At 46.0% G+C, this 17,506-nt stretch overlaps 1 protein-coding gene across 2 annotated transcripts; it reads right to left on the bottom strand.

Moving 5' to 3' along the window:
- Positions 1–13,975: 13,975 nt before the first annotated feature.
- On the bottom strand, positions 13,976–17,506 carry LOC131316486 (uncharacterized). Of its 2 annotated transcripts, XM_058345872.1 has the most exons (6): positions 16,507–16,781; positions 15,752–16,384; positions 15,478–15,623; positions 14,772–15,404; positions 14,553–14,693; positions 13,976–14,471 (listed from the first exon to the last, which is right to left on the bottom strand). In XM_058345872.1, the coding sequence occupies exons 4-6, from the start codon at positions 14,874–14,876 to the stop codon at positions 14,166–14,168; spliced, it is 552 nt and encodes a 183-aa protein (XP_058201855.1). In that variant the 5' UTR covers positions 14,877–15,404; positions 15,478–15,623; positions 15,752–16,384; positions 16,507–16,781; the 3' UTR covers positions 13,976–14,165. The 2 variants fall into 2 exon arrangements, with proteins under 2 accessions (XP_058201855.1, XP_058201856.1); XM_058345873.1 differs by having other exon boundaries at positions 14,772–15,623; positions 16,507–17,506.

Below are 17,506 nucleotides of genomic sequence, written 5' to 3'. Positions count from 1 at the left end.
TTTCAAGTCAACATAGGTAGATGTAGGCAGTCCTCCATCGTAGGAAAGCAATCACCTCTAAAACCTAAGTACTACCGAGACAATACCAGGTGTCTCCTGGCCATTGAGAGAGAGCTTAGAGTAACCGTGGAGGATCAGGAGTCTTTTAGTGGTGAGTTGTTTGATATCGGTGGCCTGTTCGTTGATTTAATAATCGAACCACCGATGGCAGAGCCGCAAAAGTCAATGCGTGAGCTCATGCATCCTGAGAAAGAGGACCACTCCTCTCGGACCAATAGTTCCGCCGACCAGACGGTGGAGGCACGTAATGCCTTCACCATAAGCCTGGTACGCATAATGCCCTTCCCCTCTTCTATGGGAAGGAGAATGAGGATCCGTATGACCATGTCCGCTATTTCGAGCGGTTGGTGTGCACCTTTGCCACCACTACCCAGTGGGAGAATGCTTGCCTTAAGCTTTTCCCATCCTTACTTAAGGACAATGCGGATAAGTGGTTGCGAATGCAGAAACCACAGTTTCTCACAACGTGGGCTGCTGTCCGAGATCTATTTAATAAGAAATATTTCTCGGAGAGTAAATCGAAGTACCTGACTCGCCAGTTTCAGTCGTATAAGTAAAAAGAGGCGAGTCATTTTTAAGGTGCTAGGAGCGGTTCAAGGACTTGCTGTTATCCTTACCACATCATGAGTTCGTGAAACACCAGTTGATGTCATTTTTCTATTTGGGCTTGAATATTGCAACGGCCCAGTAGATTAAGTACCTTTGTAAGGAGGAAGATTTTCTAGACAAGTCCCCAGACAAAGCGTGGTACATCTTAGATGAGTTGGCCGAGAAACACCAAAGTTGGGAACCTTCCGAAATCTGTGATAGGGCCATGGCTGCTCAGGGACCCAGTGGGTCTGGCATTTTCCCTTCAAGTGTGCGAGAGCACAGTGTTCAGTCTCAGCTGGACAAGATGGCTAAACAGTTAGAGGACTTAAAGTTTAAGCAAGTCCATCAGGTGAATGAGGTGAGAGTCAAGGAGGTATGTGTGTTATGTGAGTGTCCGGGGCATTTAGTCACTGTCTGCCCCGCGTGTTCCATTGTTAAAGACGCATACTATAGTAATCAGGCTGAGGTGAATGCGATTAGCCATCGTTGGGACCCGTATTCAAATACTTATAATCCAGGGTGGGCCCAAAACCCACTTCTGAGTTGGAGGGATCAAAAAGCCTAGGTGTAACCTCAGGCACCACCTCAGGCACAAGTTCAGTAATTCCAACTTCCTTAAGGCCAAATGACCCAGTTTCGTTACCCACCTCAGCAGCAGCAGGGGTTCGATCCTTCATCTTTTGGACCACCCCCAGGCATTAACCATCCCCCGCGGGATAAGCAGACTGATGAGATGTTGAAGGCTCTCATGTAGTCTCAAATTAGCTTCATTGAGCAGACTAAGTAGGCAATTGGTGACATTAGGACCCAATTGACTCAGTTGACGGCGGCAGTTGGACAAGTCCAGCAGGAGAAGGGAAAGTTTCCTTCTCAACCTCTAGTTAATGCCGCCGGTACTCATTATGTGGCTGATTCTTCTAGCCCGAGTAGTTTGAATCCTAGTCTGGAAAAGGCTAAGGCAATCACCACTTTTAGAAGTGGGAAGGTGATCGAGAAGGACTTACCTCCAAAGCAAAAATCGGTTCCACCCCCGGTGCCGGTAGCTGTGCCAGCAGTCGTTTCAGACTTGGGAAGTGTCCCTGAGGAGGAGAGAGAGGCAGAGCCTCCTAAAGTGGTGGTATCTGCACCTGCAGCCCCCACGATTCCATTGCCACCCGTTGCTCCATATCCAAATCACTTGGTGGCGAAGCCTAAGGTCAATGTGAACTTTCAAATGCTTAAACTATTCAAGAAAGTTTAGTTTCCGATCTCTTTGATGGAACCCATTGACGTAATTCCTCAGTTTGCAAAGGTATTAAAGGATCTATGCACGTCAAAAGCGGAGAACTAAGAGTCAGGACAAAGTGCTTCTGACGGAGCAAGTGAGCTCCATTCTTCAGGCTGAGATCCCCACCAAGTGTAAAGACCCTGGTTGTCCCACCATCCCTATCGCTATCGCGCACTACTAGAAAATTTACTATAGGTGACGAAAAAAGTGGTGACAAAATTTACTATTTTACTATAGCTGACGAAACAACAAAATTTTCGTCACCGAAAGTTACTATAGGTGACGAAAAATTTGTTTTTGTCACCAAAAGTGACTTTTGGAGACAAGCTATAGGTGACAAAATTTATTGTTTCAATTGTCACCTATAGGTTGTCTCCGAAAGTCACTTTTGGTGATGAAAAATAAACCTATAGTAACTTTTGGTGACGAAAATTTTGTTGTTTTGTCAGCTATAGTAAAACAGTAAATTTTGTCACCATTTTTTTCGTCACCTATAGTAAATTTTCTAGTAGTGGCGAGCCAAAAATTTGATAAGGCTTTACTGGATTTAGGAGCAAATGTCAACTTGCTCCGTTATTCGGTATACTTGAAGCTAGGCTTAGGCGATTTGAGAGCCACTCCAGTCACGCTACAGTTGGCTGACCGGAGTGTAAGGATTCCAAAGGGGGTGTGGAGGATGTTTTAATTCAAGTGGGTGAGTTCCTTTTTCCAGTCGATTTCATCGTCTTGGATACATGCCCGATACTAGAGGTCTTCGAGAAGACTCCTATCATCCTTGGCCGTCCATTTCTAGCCACCTCTAGTGCTGTCATGAATTATAAACCTGGACAAATCCAATTGTCGTTTGGGGACTTGAAAATGGAGGTGAATGTTATCAATATGGATAGTCGGGTTGAGGATGATGAGGAGGTATATGAGGTGAGTTTGATCGACACGCTGGTGCAAGAGCATGTTGATAGTGTGTTCTACAAGGATCCTCTGGAGATAGCCTTAACCGCCGAAGAGGTGTCATTCTTAGATTCTCCAGAGGTAGGGAGTTTGATGGAGATGCTTGCTATAGAGGATGTGTGTGGCGTCGCTTGGAACCCAGTTCTTGAGCCGTTGGGCGCCGCATTTCCTAAAGCTCTCCCATCGTCTGTCCAGCTGCCTAAACCACAGTTAAAGCCTTTGCTGGACACGCTTAAGTATGCCTTCCTTAAAGGCGATGATACTTTTCTGGTAGTGATCTCCTCATCCCTCAAGGTGAATCAAGAAGCCAAGTTGCTTGCCTTGTTGAGAGAGCACGTAGGGGCAATAGGCTGGACGATAGCAGATTTGTAGGGAATTAGTCCAACGGTGTGTGTACACCGCATTTTTCTAGATGAGGACGTGAAGCCTTCTAGGTAACCTCAGCGTCGTCTGAACCCTAATATGAAGGAGGTGGTTCGGGCTGAGGTGCTGAAGCTCTTAGATGCGGGTATTATTTACCCGATAGCCCATAATGAGTGGGTGAGCCCGGTGCAGGTGGTGCCTAATAAGGCTAGAGCGACTGTCGTGAGGAACGACGAGGGCGAGCTAGTGACGACCCATGTTCAAACCGGGTGGCGAGTTTGCATAAATTATCAGAAGCTCAATGCGAGCACTCGGAAAGACCACTTCCCTCTCCCATTCATTGATCAAATTTTGGAGAGGGTGGCTGGCTGAGCTTTCTATTGCTTCCTGGATGGGTACTCTGGCTACAATCAGATTGAGGTAGCCACGGAGGATCAGGAGAAGACCACCTCCATGTGTCCTTACGACACGTTTGCCTACCGTCGCATGCCGTTTGGCTTGTGCAAGGCTCCCGGAACCTTTTCAAGGTGCATGATGGAAATTTTTAACGACATGGTAGTGAAGATCGTGGAGGTGTTCATGGATGACTTTTCAATTTTTGAGGATTCGTTTGACGAATGCCTCGAGAACTTAGGAAAGGTTTTGCAACGGTGCGAGGAGAAGCAACTTATGCTTAATTGGGAGAAGTGCCACTTTATGGTGACCCAAGGGATTATGTTGGGACACATTGTCTCATCCAAGGGTATTGAGGTGGATAAGGCAAAGATTGATTTGATCGCAAATCTTTCCACTCCAAAGTCTGTAAAAGACATTCGGTCTTTCCTCGGTCACGCCGGTTTCTACCGGTGTTTCATTAAGGGATCTAGTGCTATCTCCCGGCCGTTGTGCCATTTGCTATTGAAAGACACGCACTTTGTGTGGTCTGAGGCGTGTGAGGAGGCTTTCCAGACGTTGAAGTGGAGTCTCACTACTTCGTCGATCATGCAGCCTCCGGATTGGAGTTTGCCCTTTGAGTTGATGTGCGACGCTTCCGAGTTTGCTGTCGGGGCGGTTTTAGGGCAACGGCGAGGGAAAGATCCCTGCATCGTGTACTATGCGAGCAAGACATTGAACGAGGCACAAATGAACTACACCACTATCGAGAAGGAATTGGTCGCGGTGGTGTTTGCTTTAGACAAGTTTCGATCCTACTTGGTGGGTTCGCAGATTGTGGTGTATACCGATCATGCGGCCTTGAAGTATTTGATGATCAAGAAGGATGAGAAGGCTCGGCTTATCCGGTGGATTCTTTTGCTGCAAGAATTCCACCTCATGATTAAGGATAAGAAAGGGGTTAAGAATGTAGTGGCCGACCACCTGTCTTGTTTGGAGTTTGAGGACCCCACCTCTCATCTCCCCATCGTGGATACTTTTCTTGACGAGCAGTTGTTCGCTGCTAATGCGTGCCCATGGTTTGCAGATATCGCCAATTATTTGGTGATTGGGCAAATTCCACCCCATTCGTCTACAGCTGAGAAGCAACGATTTTTGAGAGAGGTCCGGCAATATATTTACGATGATCCATATGTGTTCAAGTATTGCGCGGACCAGATTATGCGCCGGTGTGTCCTTGAAGCTGATCAAAGGGGAATTTTAGAGTTTTGTCATACCGAGGCATGCAGAGGTCATTTCTCTGCGAAGAAGACCACCGCCAAGGTCAATGAGTGTGGTTTCATTTGGCCGAGTTGTTTAAAGATGCTTACGTGTTTTGCAAGTTGTGTGACCAGTGCCAGAAATTAGGTAAAATTGGCCCGCAGAATATGATGCCCTTCCAGAACATTTTTGTGATAGAGGTCTTCGATTGTCGGGGCATTGATTTCATGGGCCCGTTTCCGGTGTCATACGGGTATGAGTACATCCTCCTGGCGGTGGATTATGTTTCCAAGTGGGTTGAGGCTGTCCCCACTAAGACTATTGATTCTAAGGTCATGTTAGAGTTTTTGCGAACTAACATTTTATCAAGGTTTGGCATGCCACGTGCCATTATCTCTGATCAAGGCTCGCACTTTTGCAATAGGTCTTTTGGGGCGTTAATGAGTAAGTATGGCATCTCTCATAAGGTGTCTACTTCCTATCACCCTCAAACCAACGGTCAGGCTGAGCTAGCGAATCGTGAGATTAAGGGAATTCTAGAGAAGACCGTGAACCCAAATAGGAAGGATTGGTCACTTCGGTTGACCGATGCCTTGTGGGCCTACCACATTGCTTACAAGACCGTGTTGGGTGCTTCACCATACCGGCTCGTTTATGGTAAGGCCTGCCACTTGCCCGTTGAGATGGAGCATAAGGCCTATTGGGCCATTAAGACGTTGAACACGCGTTTGCCAGAGGCGGGTGCCCATAGGAAGCTCCAATTGTGTGAGCTTGAGGAGATTAGGAATGACGCGTATGAGAGCTCGAGTATTTATAAGGCTAAGGTTAAGGTGTATCATGATAGGAATATTTAGCGCAAAACCTTTAGTGTTGTTCAGAAAGTGTTAATGTATAACTGTAGACACCTTCCAAACGGAGCGTCGCCATACAGATTGATCATTGTTGGTTACTTGTTTGGTTGTTTGCTTCATAAACCAAGATCATGGATATTCCCATGGCTAGGAACATCGCCACACGATAACGGTTATCATCAAAACAGAGTCGCCACCAAGTTTATGAAAACTAGGAAAAACAGAGAGAGATTCCGGGTGCGGGAGCCAAAAGTACAATGAGGGAAAGGTGTTAGGCACCCCTCTTTGCCCAGTCATGAGACTGGCCCATAATAGTTCGACATATGATTAATGCTTACTTTATTTGATTCTAACACATAGTCTATTTTTAGCCTGTAACAGTTGATAAGGTGAGCTAGTACGATAATTGAAAACATGCATCAAAATAAGCAGAAAACAAATCTGTCCCAGGGAGATGGATCCCACGGCCGGCGAATAGATTTCACAGCCGAGGGATCCTCCCGGTTTGATGTACCGGCCGATGGATCGAAGACCCAGCCGATATTCTTCCTCACACCAGGCTAAACAACTAACAAAGAGCTAAAGTACTACAATTAACATTCATACACTGAAAATAAAACAAACCAAAGGCCCCTGGGCCTCACCACCTTGATCCCTCAGTGGCTTGATTGCTTCGGATTGAGTGGGATTGATTGATTTGCTTCACGAAAACCCTAGGGTTAGGGTTTGTACTTCGGGATTTGATCGTCGAGGTTGCCTTCGGGAGGTTAGGGCTTTTGTAGATGGGATATGAGAGAGTATATTGGCAGGGTTTCGTGGCAAGGGAGGGTGTATGAACATATAATTTCGGAACCCTAAGGGCCCTTTATATAGGCAATTGGTGACTCACCTTGGCCAATCAAATGGCATGAATCAATAAGGAATTCTAGGGCAATAAGATATCTAGATGATTCTGCTTTCGTAGCCCAAACGCATCGGAGAAAGGCTACTAGGGTTTTAAGGATCGGATTAAACGTATGACATAACATTCCAGAATCTGGAAAATAGACGTTCTGGCGGCCAGTTAAAGGATCTGGAGACCGAAGGATGGATTAGGCAGCCGAAGAATAGATCTGGTTGCCAAGGAATCGATCTCTCAGGGAGATTTTCAAGCAACATGTTTCACAAGTGAAAGAATGATGTTGAGGCCGTGAGATCAATGTTACGTCCGAAAGATAGATTTTCCTGGGATACTGTATTTCTGTCTGAAAGGCTATTTGGCTCTGGATTGGGTCCTCTAAGTGGCTAAAAGTACTCACCATAAGTCCATGGGTTCATGAGAAGTCAATCAGCAATCACTGTATCCATTCATCATCGGGATGGTCCCCAAGGTGAGACTTGAAATAATCGTTAGGCCAAATTGGGGTGTCTACAGATGCCCCTCTTTGACTGAACTCAAACGGATCGTGAGACAAGTTTAAATAAGAGTCAAAGCCGTAAAAGCAACTGAATTTGGTCAAACCACTATTCGAAGGGTTTTTGAAAAAGGTTTTAGTTATGGTCGGGTTGGGAGGCTGCCTACGTATTCCACAAGGGAAATTCAGACCAACCATAGTTCGGGGCCATAAAGAAAAATAAAAGGTTTGGAGGGTTGAGACCAGAAGATGTACCTTCGGGCTTTAAAAGCCGTAGTGCAACATACCTGGGCAATGCCAGGATTTTGGCGGAGAGTAGTTGAAGGAGCGCAGAGCTGTCGGGGAAATTTTTGCGGAGAGCATCTTTAGTATTTTGGGGGTAAATCAATACACAGTGGGTGAGTCGTTGTCTTTTCTTTATCGTCCTTAATTTAAATGAGGGAAGCTCGGTCGAATAGCCTATCCTTGCAAATGAGCTTGATGGAATAAATGTAATTGGGTGGAATCCAAACCATCTTCTGGAGACAATCGGACACCAATTTTGAGATGTGGGGTGAAATCCAAGCCATCTTCTAGAGACAAGTTGGACACCAATTTTTAAGATATGGGGGGCACAAGGCCAATAATTGGAGTGCGGAGCTTGAGATGAGAAAATCGAGGCACGGAGCCGGTTGTAAGCGAGAGCCTGAGGATTCAGAGCTGTGAGCTTGAGGTGATAGGACTGAGGCGCAGAGCCGGTATCAATCATATGGCATGAGCCTAGGATGTTGGAGCTTGATAAAACCAAGGTGTAAAGTCGGTTGCAGTCTGAAGGTCTGTGCACAGAGCTTTCCCATCATAAATTTTGGCATAGAGCCAGAGGATCGAGGCACTGGACCGATCAATAAAACCGAGGCATAGAGCCGGTTGATTGCAAGATTGACTTGTTTCATGAGTGAGAGAGAGATGCAAAATATGTATTTGTGTAATGATGATGGTTAGATATGATAATGGATATGGTGATGTAATTGATGCAGACTCGATGTGATAATGGTGATGCAATATGTGCACGGGCCCGTGCGTGTGTGTTTGATTTAAGCGTAGAGCTTCTTTCAAGTTCTGGACTTGAGCATTCAGAGCATAGAGCTCGAGCATTCGAAGAGTAGAATCCGAGCATTCAAAGTACAGGCTTTGAGCATCTAGTACGTAATGGTTGGGCATTCAGGCGTAGAACTTGAGCATTCAAGTGTAGAACTTGAGCATCCAGTACACAGTAATTGGGCATTCGAAGATCTTCGAGCATTCAAAATGCTGGATTTTGAGCATTCAAGCATAGAGCTTGAGAACAGATGATATCTTGTTGGTTGGTGTGGCGTAGAGCCAGTTGAGATAGTGGGCGTGGAGCTGCTGAGATGGATTATGAGTTTATGGGCATAGGGCCGCTGAGCTGTGAGCATGGAGATGGTGAGCACAGAGCTGTTGAGTAAGTATAGAGCTGCTGAATGGTTGAGGTAATGGGCGTGGAACTACTGAGTGATTCGGCGTAGATCCGCTGAGTGACTTGATAGTAATGGGCATGAGCGTGGAGCTGTTAAATGACGGCGAGGTTAGAGCGATTGAATGATAGAGTCTTTGGAACTGCTGAAATGATGAGCTCGGGGCTTGCTGGGTGGCGGTGATGAGGAGCACAGGGCCTCTGAGAGTGAGCTTGGTGAGATTACCGAGATGGCTTGAATATGGAACTTCGTTGGTAAATGAATGCAGGGTTGCTGAATGACTGAGGTAGTAGGCACGGAGTTGTTGAGTGGCTTGAGCACAAAGCTGTAGAGATAGTGAGATAGTGAGCATGGAGCCGCTGGATGGAGGGAATTTGATTACGAGTGTGACGGCTATCGTACTTCCGGAGTACAGCGATCAAAGATCCTTTAACTGGGTGAGGGAGCTTGTGGAGAATTCCAAAGTAGGCTTGATACTGGTGCCTGAGACTCCATATGTTCGAGGATGCCCCCAAGGGTAGTTCTGATCTCATTATATTTGCTTGGGAATGCCCCCAAGGCTAATCAATCAATGTTTATCATTGGTTTTGTTCGTCGTGGACCCAAAACTTGAATTAGTGCACTGAGCAAAATCTAATGCTGCTGTGGGAAATGGATTAGGGGGCCAGGAGATCGATCTCACGGCCGAAGAATCAATGTCTCAGTGGTGATAAATCCAAAAGTCAGAAAATCGATTTAAGTTAAGTCCGATCGATCTCATGGGCCATTTTATCTTTCTTCCTCAACCTCTCCTTCTTTCCTCTCGTCCGAGTGATCTCCTTCGTTCCCGTCATTGTCGTTCTTGCCACCGGTCGCCATTTTGCTTCCTTGGTTCTATCCGATCACCGCCGTCTACCACCACTCTCATCCATCTCTCATACCTCAAGTTCAAAGCTCCAACATTTCATCAACCTCAAAACCAAAGGTATATCACCTTTTTTAAACTTTATGTTCTAACCCCTGAGGGGGGCTAGCAGGGTCAAGGCTGGTAATCAATACCAGTCCTGACTCTAAAGCTGGCAAGATTTTAAAGATCGAGCATAGCAAACATTGGCGCCCGCCAGTAAGTTCAAGCCGTACGCCAGTAATGGCTGTATGTGCAGTATTGGCTGGGGATCAATGATTAGCTATTTTATGCTTTTCTTTCTATTTATCACTATATTACATGCTAAAAACTAGTTTACTGCTTTCTGTATTTAGGACTGTGTAGCTGTTTATTTATTTATTTTGCTTTGGAATGCCACTGGGGTCCTTCTGGTCATGTTCCAAAGCCCAGAAGATGCAAAGCCAAGCACTGGAAAAAGAAGTATAACTGGTGTACAGTAACCATTCACTGGCGTACGGCAGTAATACTCAGCCTAGTGGTTGGCCCTTGCATGGCAACTCGGCCTTGGCCACTGATTATTTCCCCGCACTGTTTATGGGGTGTTCTATTTATTTTTATGGCTTAAAGCCATTTTAGATGTCTGTATCTGTGCATATTATGCTCTATAAATTGGGTGGTTTGTCCTGGGTGTGCACTGGTCCTTTCCAGAGCCTAGAGGGGTTGAGAATAAAAGCTGTGGGTTTAGATTTAACGACGCACGCCAGTCATGGTATGGTGTACGCAGGTCATCTCTGTATGCAGTGGCGTGGTCAGTGCATACAAGTTTATTCTTGCATGCATCATTACAGATCAGTGTGCTCTCGTTTATTTAAAATGCTCACAGGTACGTGTTCTCAATCTATTATGTTTGTTTAAATAAATCATCCATTACATTCTATCGCACTACAAACTTGTTGCCGTTTTAATCCCCTTTATCTGTTCCCCCGCCTTAATTGGCTAAAAAATGATCAATGAGAGAAAAATGCAAATGTTTTATAAAACACCCGAGTAGAGACCGATCTCCAGATTGGGCGAGAGGGGTGCCGTAAAACCCTTCCTCTCTCATAACCTGGCTCCCGAACCTCAGATATTGAAGGTGACGACGGACCAGTCTATGCCTTTTCAAAAATCAAACAACGTAGCAAATGTTTCAAGTTCGGTTCCTTGGGTACATACCGCTAAAACTCGAGTGGCAACTCTGAATTGTAGCATTTCGCCGTGCTTTTCCAAAAAGGGCGTACCCGATTTTACACATAAATAAAATTTCAGGGGCGTGTGCCCACACAAATAATGGATCTCATTTCAAGGGGAAAGTTCTGGAATTGTTTGAGGAATTCAAAATCCAGATTCATCACTCAACGACCTATAGACCACAAACGAACGGGGCGGTCGAAGCAGCAAACAAGACTATCAAAACGATTCTCGAAAGGACTACTCAGTCGGCTAGGAATTGGCACGAACAACTTCTGCTAGCTTTATGGGGATACCAGACGTCTATCCGTACTCCAACGGGGGTAACACCCTATTCTTTGGTTTACGGTATGGAAGCCATTCTCCCCATTGAGCTAGAAGTACCATCACTAAGAGTCATGGCCAAATGCGAGATGGATGAAGTTGAATGGATCAATGGGAGGTTCGAGGAACTTATGCTATTCGATGAAAGGAGATTGCGGGCATTATACCACATCCAGGGCTACCAACGAAAAATTGCCCGGGCGCTTAACAAGAAGGTGAAAATGAGAGACCTACAAGAGGGGGATATGGTGGTCAAAGAGATTCGTGCGCCAGTTTTGACTTACGAATAATGTTTCGACCAAAGTGGGTCGGGCTGTACATCATCAAGACGATTCTCTCCAGAGGGGCTGCATCAATCATTGATTTTGACGGAAACAAATTTTCCAGTCTTGTCAATTTGGACCAGCTCAAGCGCTATTACCCCTGAGAGAGCTCGTTGGGCTAAAAACTACAAGGGCAAACAGCACCAGGCAAAAATTAGAGCAAAAAGCCTGCTAGGTTGAAAACCCCAAAGGGCGGCCTAGGCAAAAGTTAAGGCTAAGAATTCAAGAAAGAGCTCGCTAGGCCGAAAATCGGAAAGGGCGGTTCTAGGCAAAAATTAGAGCGCAAAAGAAAAGCGTCAATACTTGAGCGAACCCTAGCCTGAACTACATATTGGCCTGATTCTCTTCTATGAGAGATACATAGGCAGCCTCACTATAAACCATCATAAATCATCAAATTCAGTTCCAAATTGACAAATCAGTCAAACGAAATAAAGGCGCTTTATTAAGGAACCAAAAGGGGGAAACCCTTATCATTCAACTTTTATTCTGAACATTTCTTCATTACATGCTGAGCACGAATGAAAAGAAAATGCAAAACACATTTTTATTTCAAAAAGCAGTAAAGTAAGCAGTCAGCCCATCCGTGCTTTCACATCCCTTTGTAGCCACTTCCTATATCGTCCAGCCAGGGTAGTTACAAAGTTTGAATCACTCGTTTCAGTCCTGCGGTTCACCCATGTTCGGACATCGCTACGGAGACCCGAAATAGTAAACGGAGGGAGACGAAGAACTTCAGATCCTGGAGGTGGCATGCATTGGCTAATTCAGAGTTGGCGAAGGATGCAGAACGACAGATAAAATGTGAAATCTGTCAACCTAGCCAGGAACACTTGTTGGGAGCCCATATTACTCGTAGTCATGGTCGGCAATCTTAACCAAGGATAGCGCCAGGAAATATCCTCCTCGCCGACTGATGCGAGGAAGTCTTCAATTACACTAAGAGGATGGTTACACTCGCTAGGTCGATACAACCAATTCTCAGGAGGAGGTATCATCAAATTGAGTTGGTCATAGACCCACATCTGTCGAAATAAAATGATGAAAGAGAGAAAACAAGTAAGAAACTAGATAAAACCAAGCTGAGTGTCGAGGTAAAATGAATGAGAGAAATAGAAAAAGGAGAGCTGAGTGAGGTCCTTACCTACAACAAAAGTCGGCAACCCCCGAAAGTCAGTGTATGGCCAGCATGAACCGCATCAAATCCCATCAGAGTTTCAGCAAGAGCTAGCGGTGCCACATTTTTATGAGCCCCGATTTGAGCCGCAACCCCCACTAGCAAGGAGCTTGGCTCACCAACGGAAGGCACCAGCAAGAAGGCTGTTAAGAGGCAAATACAACAAGCTGTCATACGGTGGCCCTGATATTTGAAGTTCGCCAATTCCTTCGGTAGGCTGAACATTTCAAACAAGCGCAGAATCTTAATGGCACCATCTTGAATGAGGAAATTAGCAGCTCCACTACTGATACCCAGCTTTGTTTTGAGCAGTTTCTTCATGCTTTCTTGGATCATCAGAACGATTGGCTCCTCCAAGTCATGACTCCCGAGGTACGCATGAAACTCTTCTATGGTAGGGCAAAGCTCTTGGATGCCAAATCTGAAGACATGCACTTCAGGATCCTAGAAGTGCACCGCCGCATGCAGAAGGTCAGGCCAAATAGGGTTCTCCCGAAGATGCTTCAAGGCATAAAGGTGATGACCTCGGAAATTCAACCAATCGAGAACATCAAGACTATCCAGTCATGGACGATGCAAGGCTTGGTTAAGCATGGCCATAATGGGTTTTGGGAGGAAAAGTAACTTGTGATGGCAAAAAGGTGTAAATGGGTTTGACTGAATGTTTATAAGGGCCTGAAGGGAGGTTTGCATGGCTTTCAGTCATAAAGTGATGACACATGCAATATTTTCCAATTATTTTCTTGCATGCAAACTTTAAAAATATAAAGAATGAATATGAAAAGCATAGGTTTTGTCCGAGAAAACCATTCTCCTCTGGGAAACAGATGAAGTAAAGGCCAAAACACGTCTAAGTGTCATACATGCAGAAGAAGACAATGGGCAAAAGCCAGGGCTTTCTTGGAAGCTAGCTCAGGTTTGCAAATAGCAGCAGACCAGAGCGAGAGTGCTACTGAATTCTGGCAGATTGTTTTGGGCAATATTTGTTGATGAAATGAAACACTTGTTTGATTCCAATGGTCAAGACTTGTTCTATTCAATATGAAAAGGGATACAACAGTATTCAAGTCCAGTTTCCACATAAATTCCAGTGTTTTCAGTAAAATCTCCCAAATTCTCAAAAATTTTACCTCCTGGGGTATATCAAATCTTACTTCAGGGGCATTTTGATAACTTGGCTGAGTCCCGTGAGTCACAATACGCTAGAGTGACTATATGGTGCAGTCGATTGTAAATAAAAAGGGCTTGGTTACGATCTTCGCCTTTTAGATGATTTAATCCTTCATTTTTCCGCTCAGACGCTATAAATCCCGTGTCTAGAGCATGCCTTGTCGTTTTATTCACATTGTTAGCATTATTTTCACTAAAATCATCATTTGTCTTAAGGGTATCAGTATAAACTCGCGAATCCTTCAATTCTTGTTCAAGTTAGCCGATAATGGTATCTGATACATTCTCAATGCAATGCAAGAGTCCAAAGAAAAGGGATGCAATTTTCATAAATCAAAAGCAGTATATGCAATGTTCAAAAGAGGGGCACCCTCGCCCAAATGCTAACTACCAGGGCCATGCAGGCCCAAGCAAAAGCCAAGGCATGCAGGCCTGGAAACTACAACTACTCATAGCACGTAGGCTCATATGAAAACTAGCAAATTAAAAACAAGCTCAGTCGTGTCGTGATTTCTTTTGTGGTGGATCCTCCTCCTCAGAGCTCTCATCGTCATCATCACCATCGCTGTCTCCGGTAGGAGGGTCAGGTAAACCAGAATTAGTGTCTAAGTCTGAAGTACCCAAAGACTCTTCTGGCTCATCCGGCTCTCCTGACTCCTCTGATTCCTCAGGCTCAGGTTGCCTCTGGGCTCCAGGCCGTGGCCGCAGCTCAAACTGTCGGCTACCCACTTGTGAAACTCTAGGGGCAAGAGGCCTGGTGACCACCTGAGACTGTGATCGAGTCGCGCGGTGAGTCTGCACCTACATATCATAACATGTTGCAACAATAGGCAAATTTTCAAAGCAAAGTGCATGAAATTAAAATTTGCATTCAAGTTTTACCTGTGACGGCTCCACGACTGGTGTGATAGCTGGCTCAGGGGCAAGGCGAGTCTGTAATGTCTTCCCTTTGGCGCAGTTTCGTAAAAGCTTGTGCATTCCCAACATCTTCATAATGGCTAACTCAGCCCATTCTCGCTTAATCTGAAAGATTATGCTCAAATTAGAAATCATGTTTTAAAAGCATCAAAGTCGATTTGCGTATTGTCAAATCAAGTTTACCTGAGCTGGAAAATTCATCTCCGGGCGAGGAAGGCGTGGGATATCCACAATCGCCCGAGCACTTGTTCGATCCCTTGCGCTTATTTCCCATCGCAAATCAGGCATCTCACCCGCCTCTGGGGCACCCTCACCACATCCTACTGCTACCTCTGGAACCCCTGTACTACCACTACCCCTTCCTCGAGAGCTGGCACCTCTACCGCTGCCTCTCTATGAGCAGCCTCCGCGACCACGCTCTCCTCTGATCTCTCCCTTAAGCTTAGGAGTTGTCACCCTGGCTTCTGCTTCATTCACCCGCCTTTGAAGCTCTTGCTCCATGCCCAAGCTCGTAGGCAAATACCTCTCTCGGTAAGCTTCATGATCCATCGTGAGCCGCAGGAGCTGCTCTAAATCAGTATTTGGCACCATGAATTGCTCGAGCTCTGCGCAAGTGTAAGTATCTGTTCTCTGCACTCAAGGTGGAAGTGGCCCCGGTACAACGAACACCGAGAACCCGAGTGACTGTTGAGTCACTCGATCCCCCAGATACCATTGATAGCCAAGAGGACACTCCAATAGAACCCTGCTCCTGGTTACTTCCCGACTCCTTACTAAGTAGTCAGCTTCCAACCCATCCCAGCGATTCCAGAAAATCTACAATGTCAAAAAGGGGATCAGTTTCAGAAACGATGGATATTGAAAAATAAGCATAAAATTCAATCCATACCGAAACGCCTCTCAGGTTATCCAACCAACGACGAAAAGTCATCACCTCCCCTCTCCTTTCCTTGGTCTTCCTATACTCTTTACTCCAAGCTAGGCCGCGAGGAAGTAAGCGTGGGTCTGTGCAAGTATTCTCGAGAGGAAACATCCCTAGTATTTCATAAGCCCAGAGTTGCGTATTTTAGAATTCAAATCAGTTCATTTGTTCTAATAAATGCACCTCATAAATGGATGATTAATAAGAGGACAATTTTGTTTGGCAATAATTTAATTTGTACCTCGATTACTCTCCAATACCCACCGATGGTATTGCCGACTCCGCAAGAGGAAGCTCAAAGAAAATAATAGAGTGTGCACAGCACGACACCACCCCAGTCGTATCTCCCCGCTCGCCTCAGATCAACCAGACCCGCCAAGAAGCAGAGATGGACACGTGTTCATCTGTTTGGGAACAAAGAAGAACAGGTATAACAAATAAGCTCTGGCCATCTGGGCTGCCTCCTCATCATTTGCTGGCTCATGGTCCCAGTACGTCATGAACTAGCCATATGTCGCCATTCAACCATTGTGAAGCAGGACTTGCCCGAGAAACCATCTCAATGCTGCATCATCATTTACCAAGCCCGAATCATAGGGAATGGGTTCTCCTCCAACCCTGAGCCCTGTGATCGCTGCAAAATCAAGGGGTGTCACGTCATCTCCCCGAATCGGAAATGGAAGGTATTAGTGGTGCCCCACCATCTCTCTGTCAGCGCCGTCAACACCGCATGGTTGACCCTAACCACTGTCAATAGCTATAGGAACGGCCCAAAGCCCGCTTCTTCCACCAATGCTCGCACGCTCTGAGGCAACGCTTTAAAGTACTCTAAAGATTTGGCTGAACCTCCGTGGCCATAAACGTTGACAGTACGCTGTTATAAGCAAAGTGGTAAAATAATCTCAGAATAATCCCTTTAGCATAATAAGCGTAACTTGCAACCAAAAAGCATTTTCAGAGCAGCAAGAATAATCCACAATTGAAAAGCGATCTTACCGTGGTCCACTCCGACGAAATGTGATGATTGTGATCTCTCAGGAGCAAGTACCCCGGGTAGTCAGCGCTAACCGAAGTGTAGCCCGTCATCCCCACCGGCTCGAAGAAATGTGGCTACAGAGCATAAGTGTTGGGAGAAAAAGGAGGGCGCTCAACCTTCAGAAAGGCCTTCACTTCCTCCACCACTGTAATTCGCTCCTCTACCTCCTCCCCTGCCTCGGGTCCGTCTCCAGGCATTCCTGCCTCCTCCGGCCCAGATCCTCCTCCAGGCATCCTTGCCTCCTCATCACCTTGGCTTAGCAATGCACCCAAAAGCATAGCCACAGCCCTGGCATCGGGGGAACCGGCTCCTCTTAGTATGTCTGCAGCACTAGGGTCAACCCTGAGAGCCCTAAGAATGTCCAAAGGATCAGCTCTCTCTAAGAAATCACCCTCAACTAACGGAACCGGTTCAGAAGCTCCGATCCCACCATCCCCGCCCCTCGGTTCCACAACTGAAGTCCTCAAAATAGATGTGGCAGTGAATTGACCCACCGTTGTAGCCTCACTCTTTGCCGTAGCTTCCTGACCGCTGGAAAATCCTTCGTCCGCAGCTTTGAGCAACTCCTCCACCGTGGGAGTGTGAGGAGTATTCCCACTACTTGAAACACCTCCGCTGAAAGCCCCAGCACTCTTGCTAGCTCCTCCCATTGCCGCTGTGGCGCCCTCGGCGATTCCCTCGCCACCAGATGCCCCCTGCCTTCGCCATTACCTCTGACCGCCCCTTCTTCTTCCCTCCTTGCATCCATTTTTCTTCTTCTAAGTTGGATTTCTTGACACACGGTTTCCTACTGCAGTATGGCCGAAAATTCGAGTTCCCCCAGTCGATCTGTGTTGATTCAAGGGATAATTTCGAGGAGGTGAAACCGAGAGAGTGAGAGAGGGAGATCGAGCAGAATGAAAAAGGGAAATCGGATAGGTCTGATCTCTGGTTCTTGAGCGCTCGGAAATGGAAAAAAAC

This window comes from Rhododendron vialii, chromosome 2a, assembly GCF_030253575.1.
Source record: "Rhododendron vialii isolate Sample 1 chromosome 2a, ASM3025357v1".
NCBI lineage: Eukaryota > Viridiplantae > Streptophyta > Magnoliopsida > Ericales > Ericaceae > Rhododendron > Rhododendron vialii.
The sequence above is the reverse complement of the archived record's forward strand: the minus strand, read 5'-3'. Positions and strand labels throughout refer to the sequence as shown.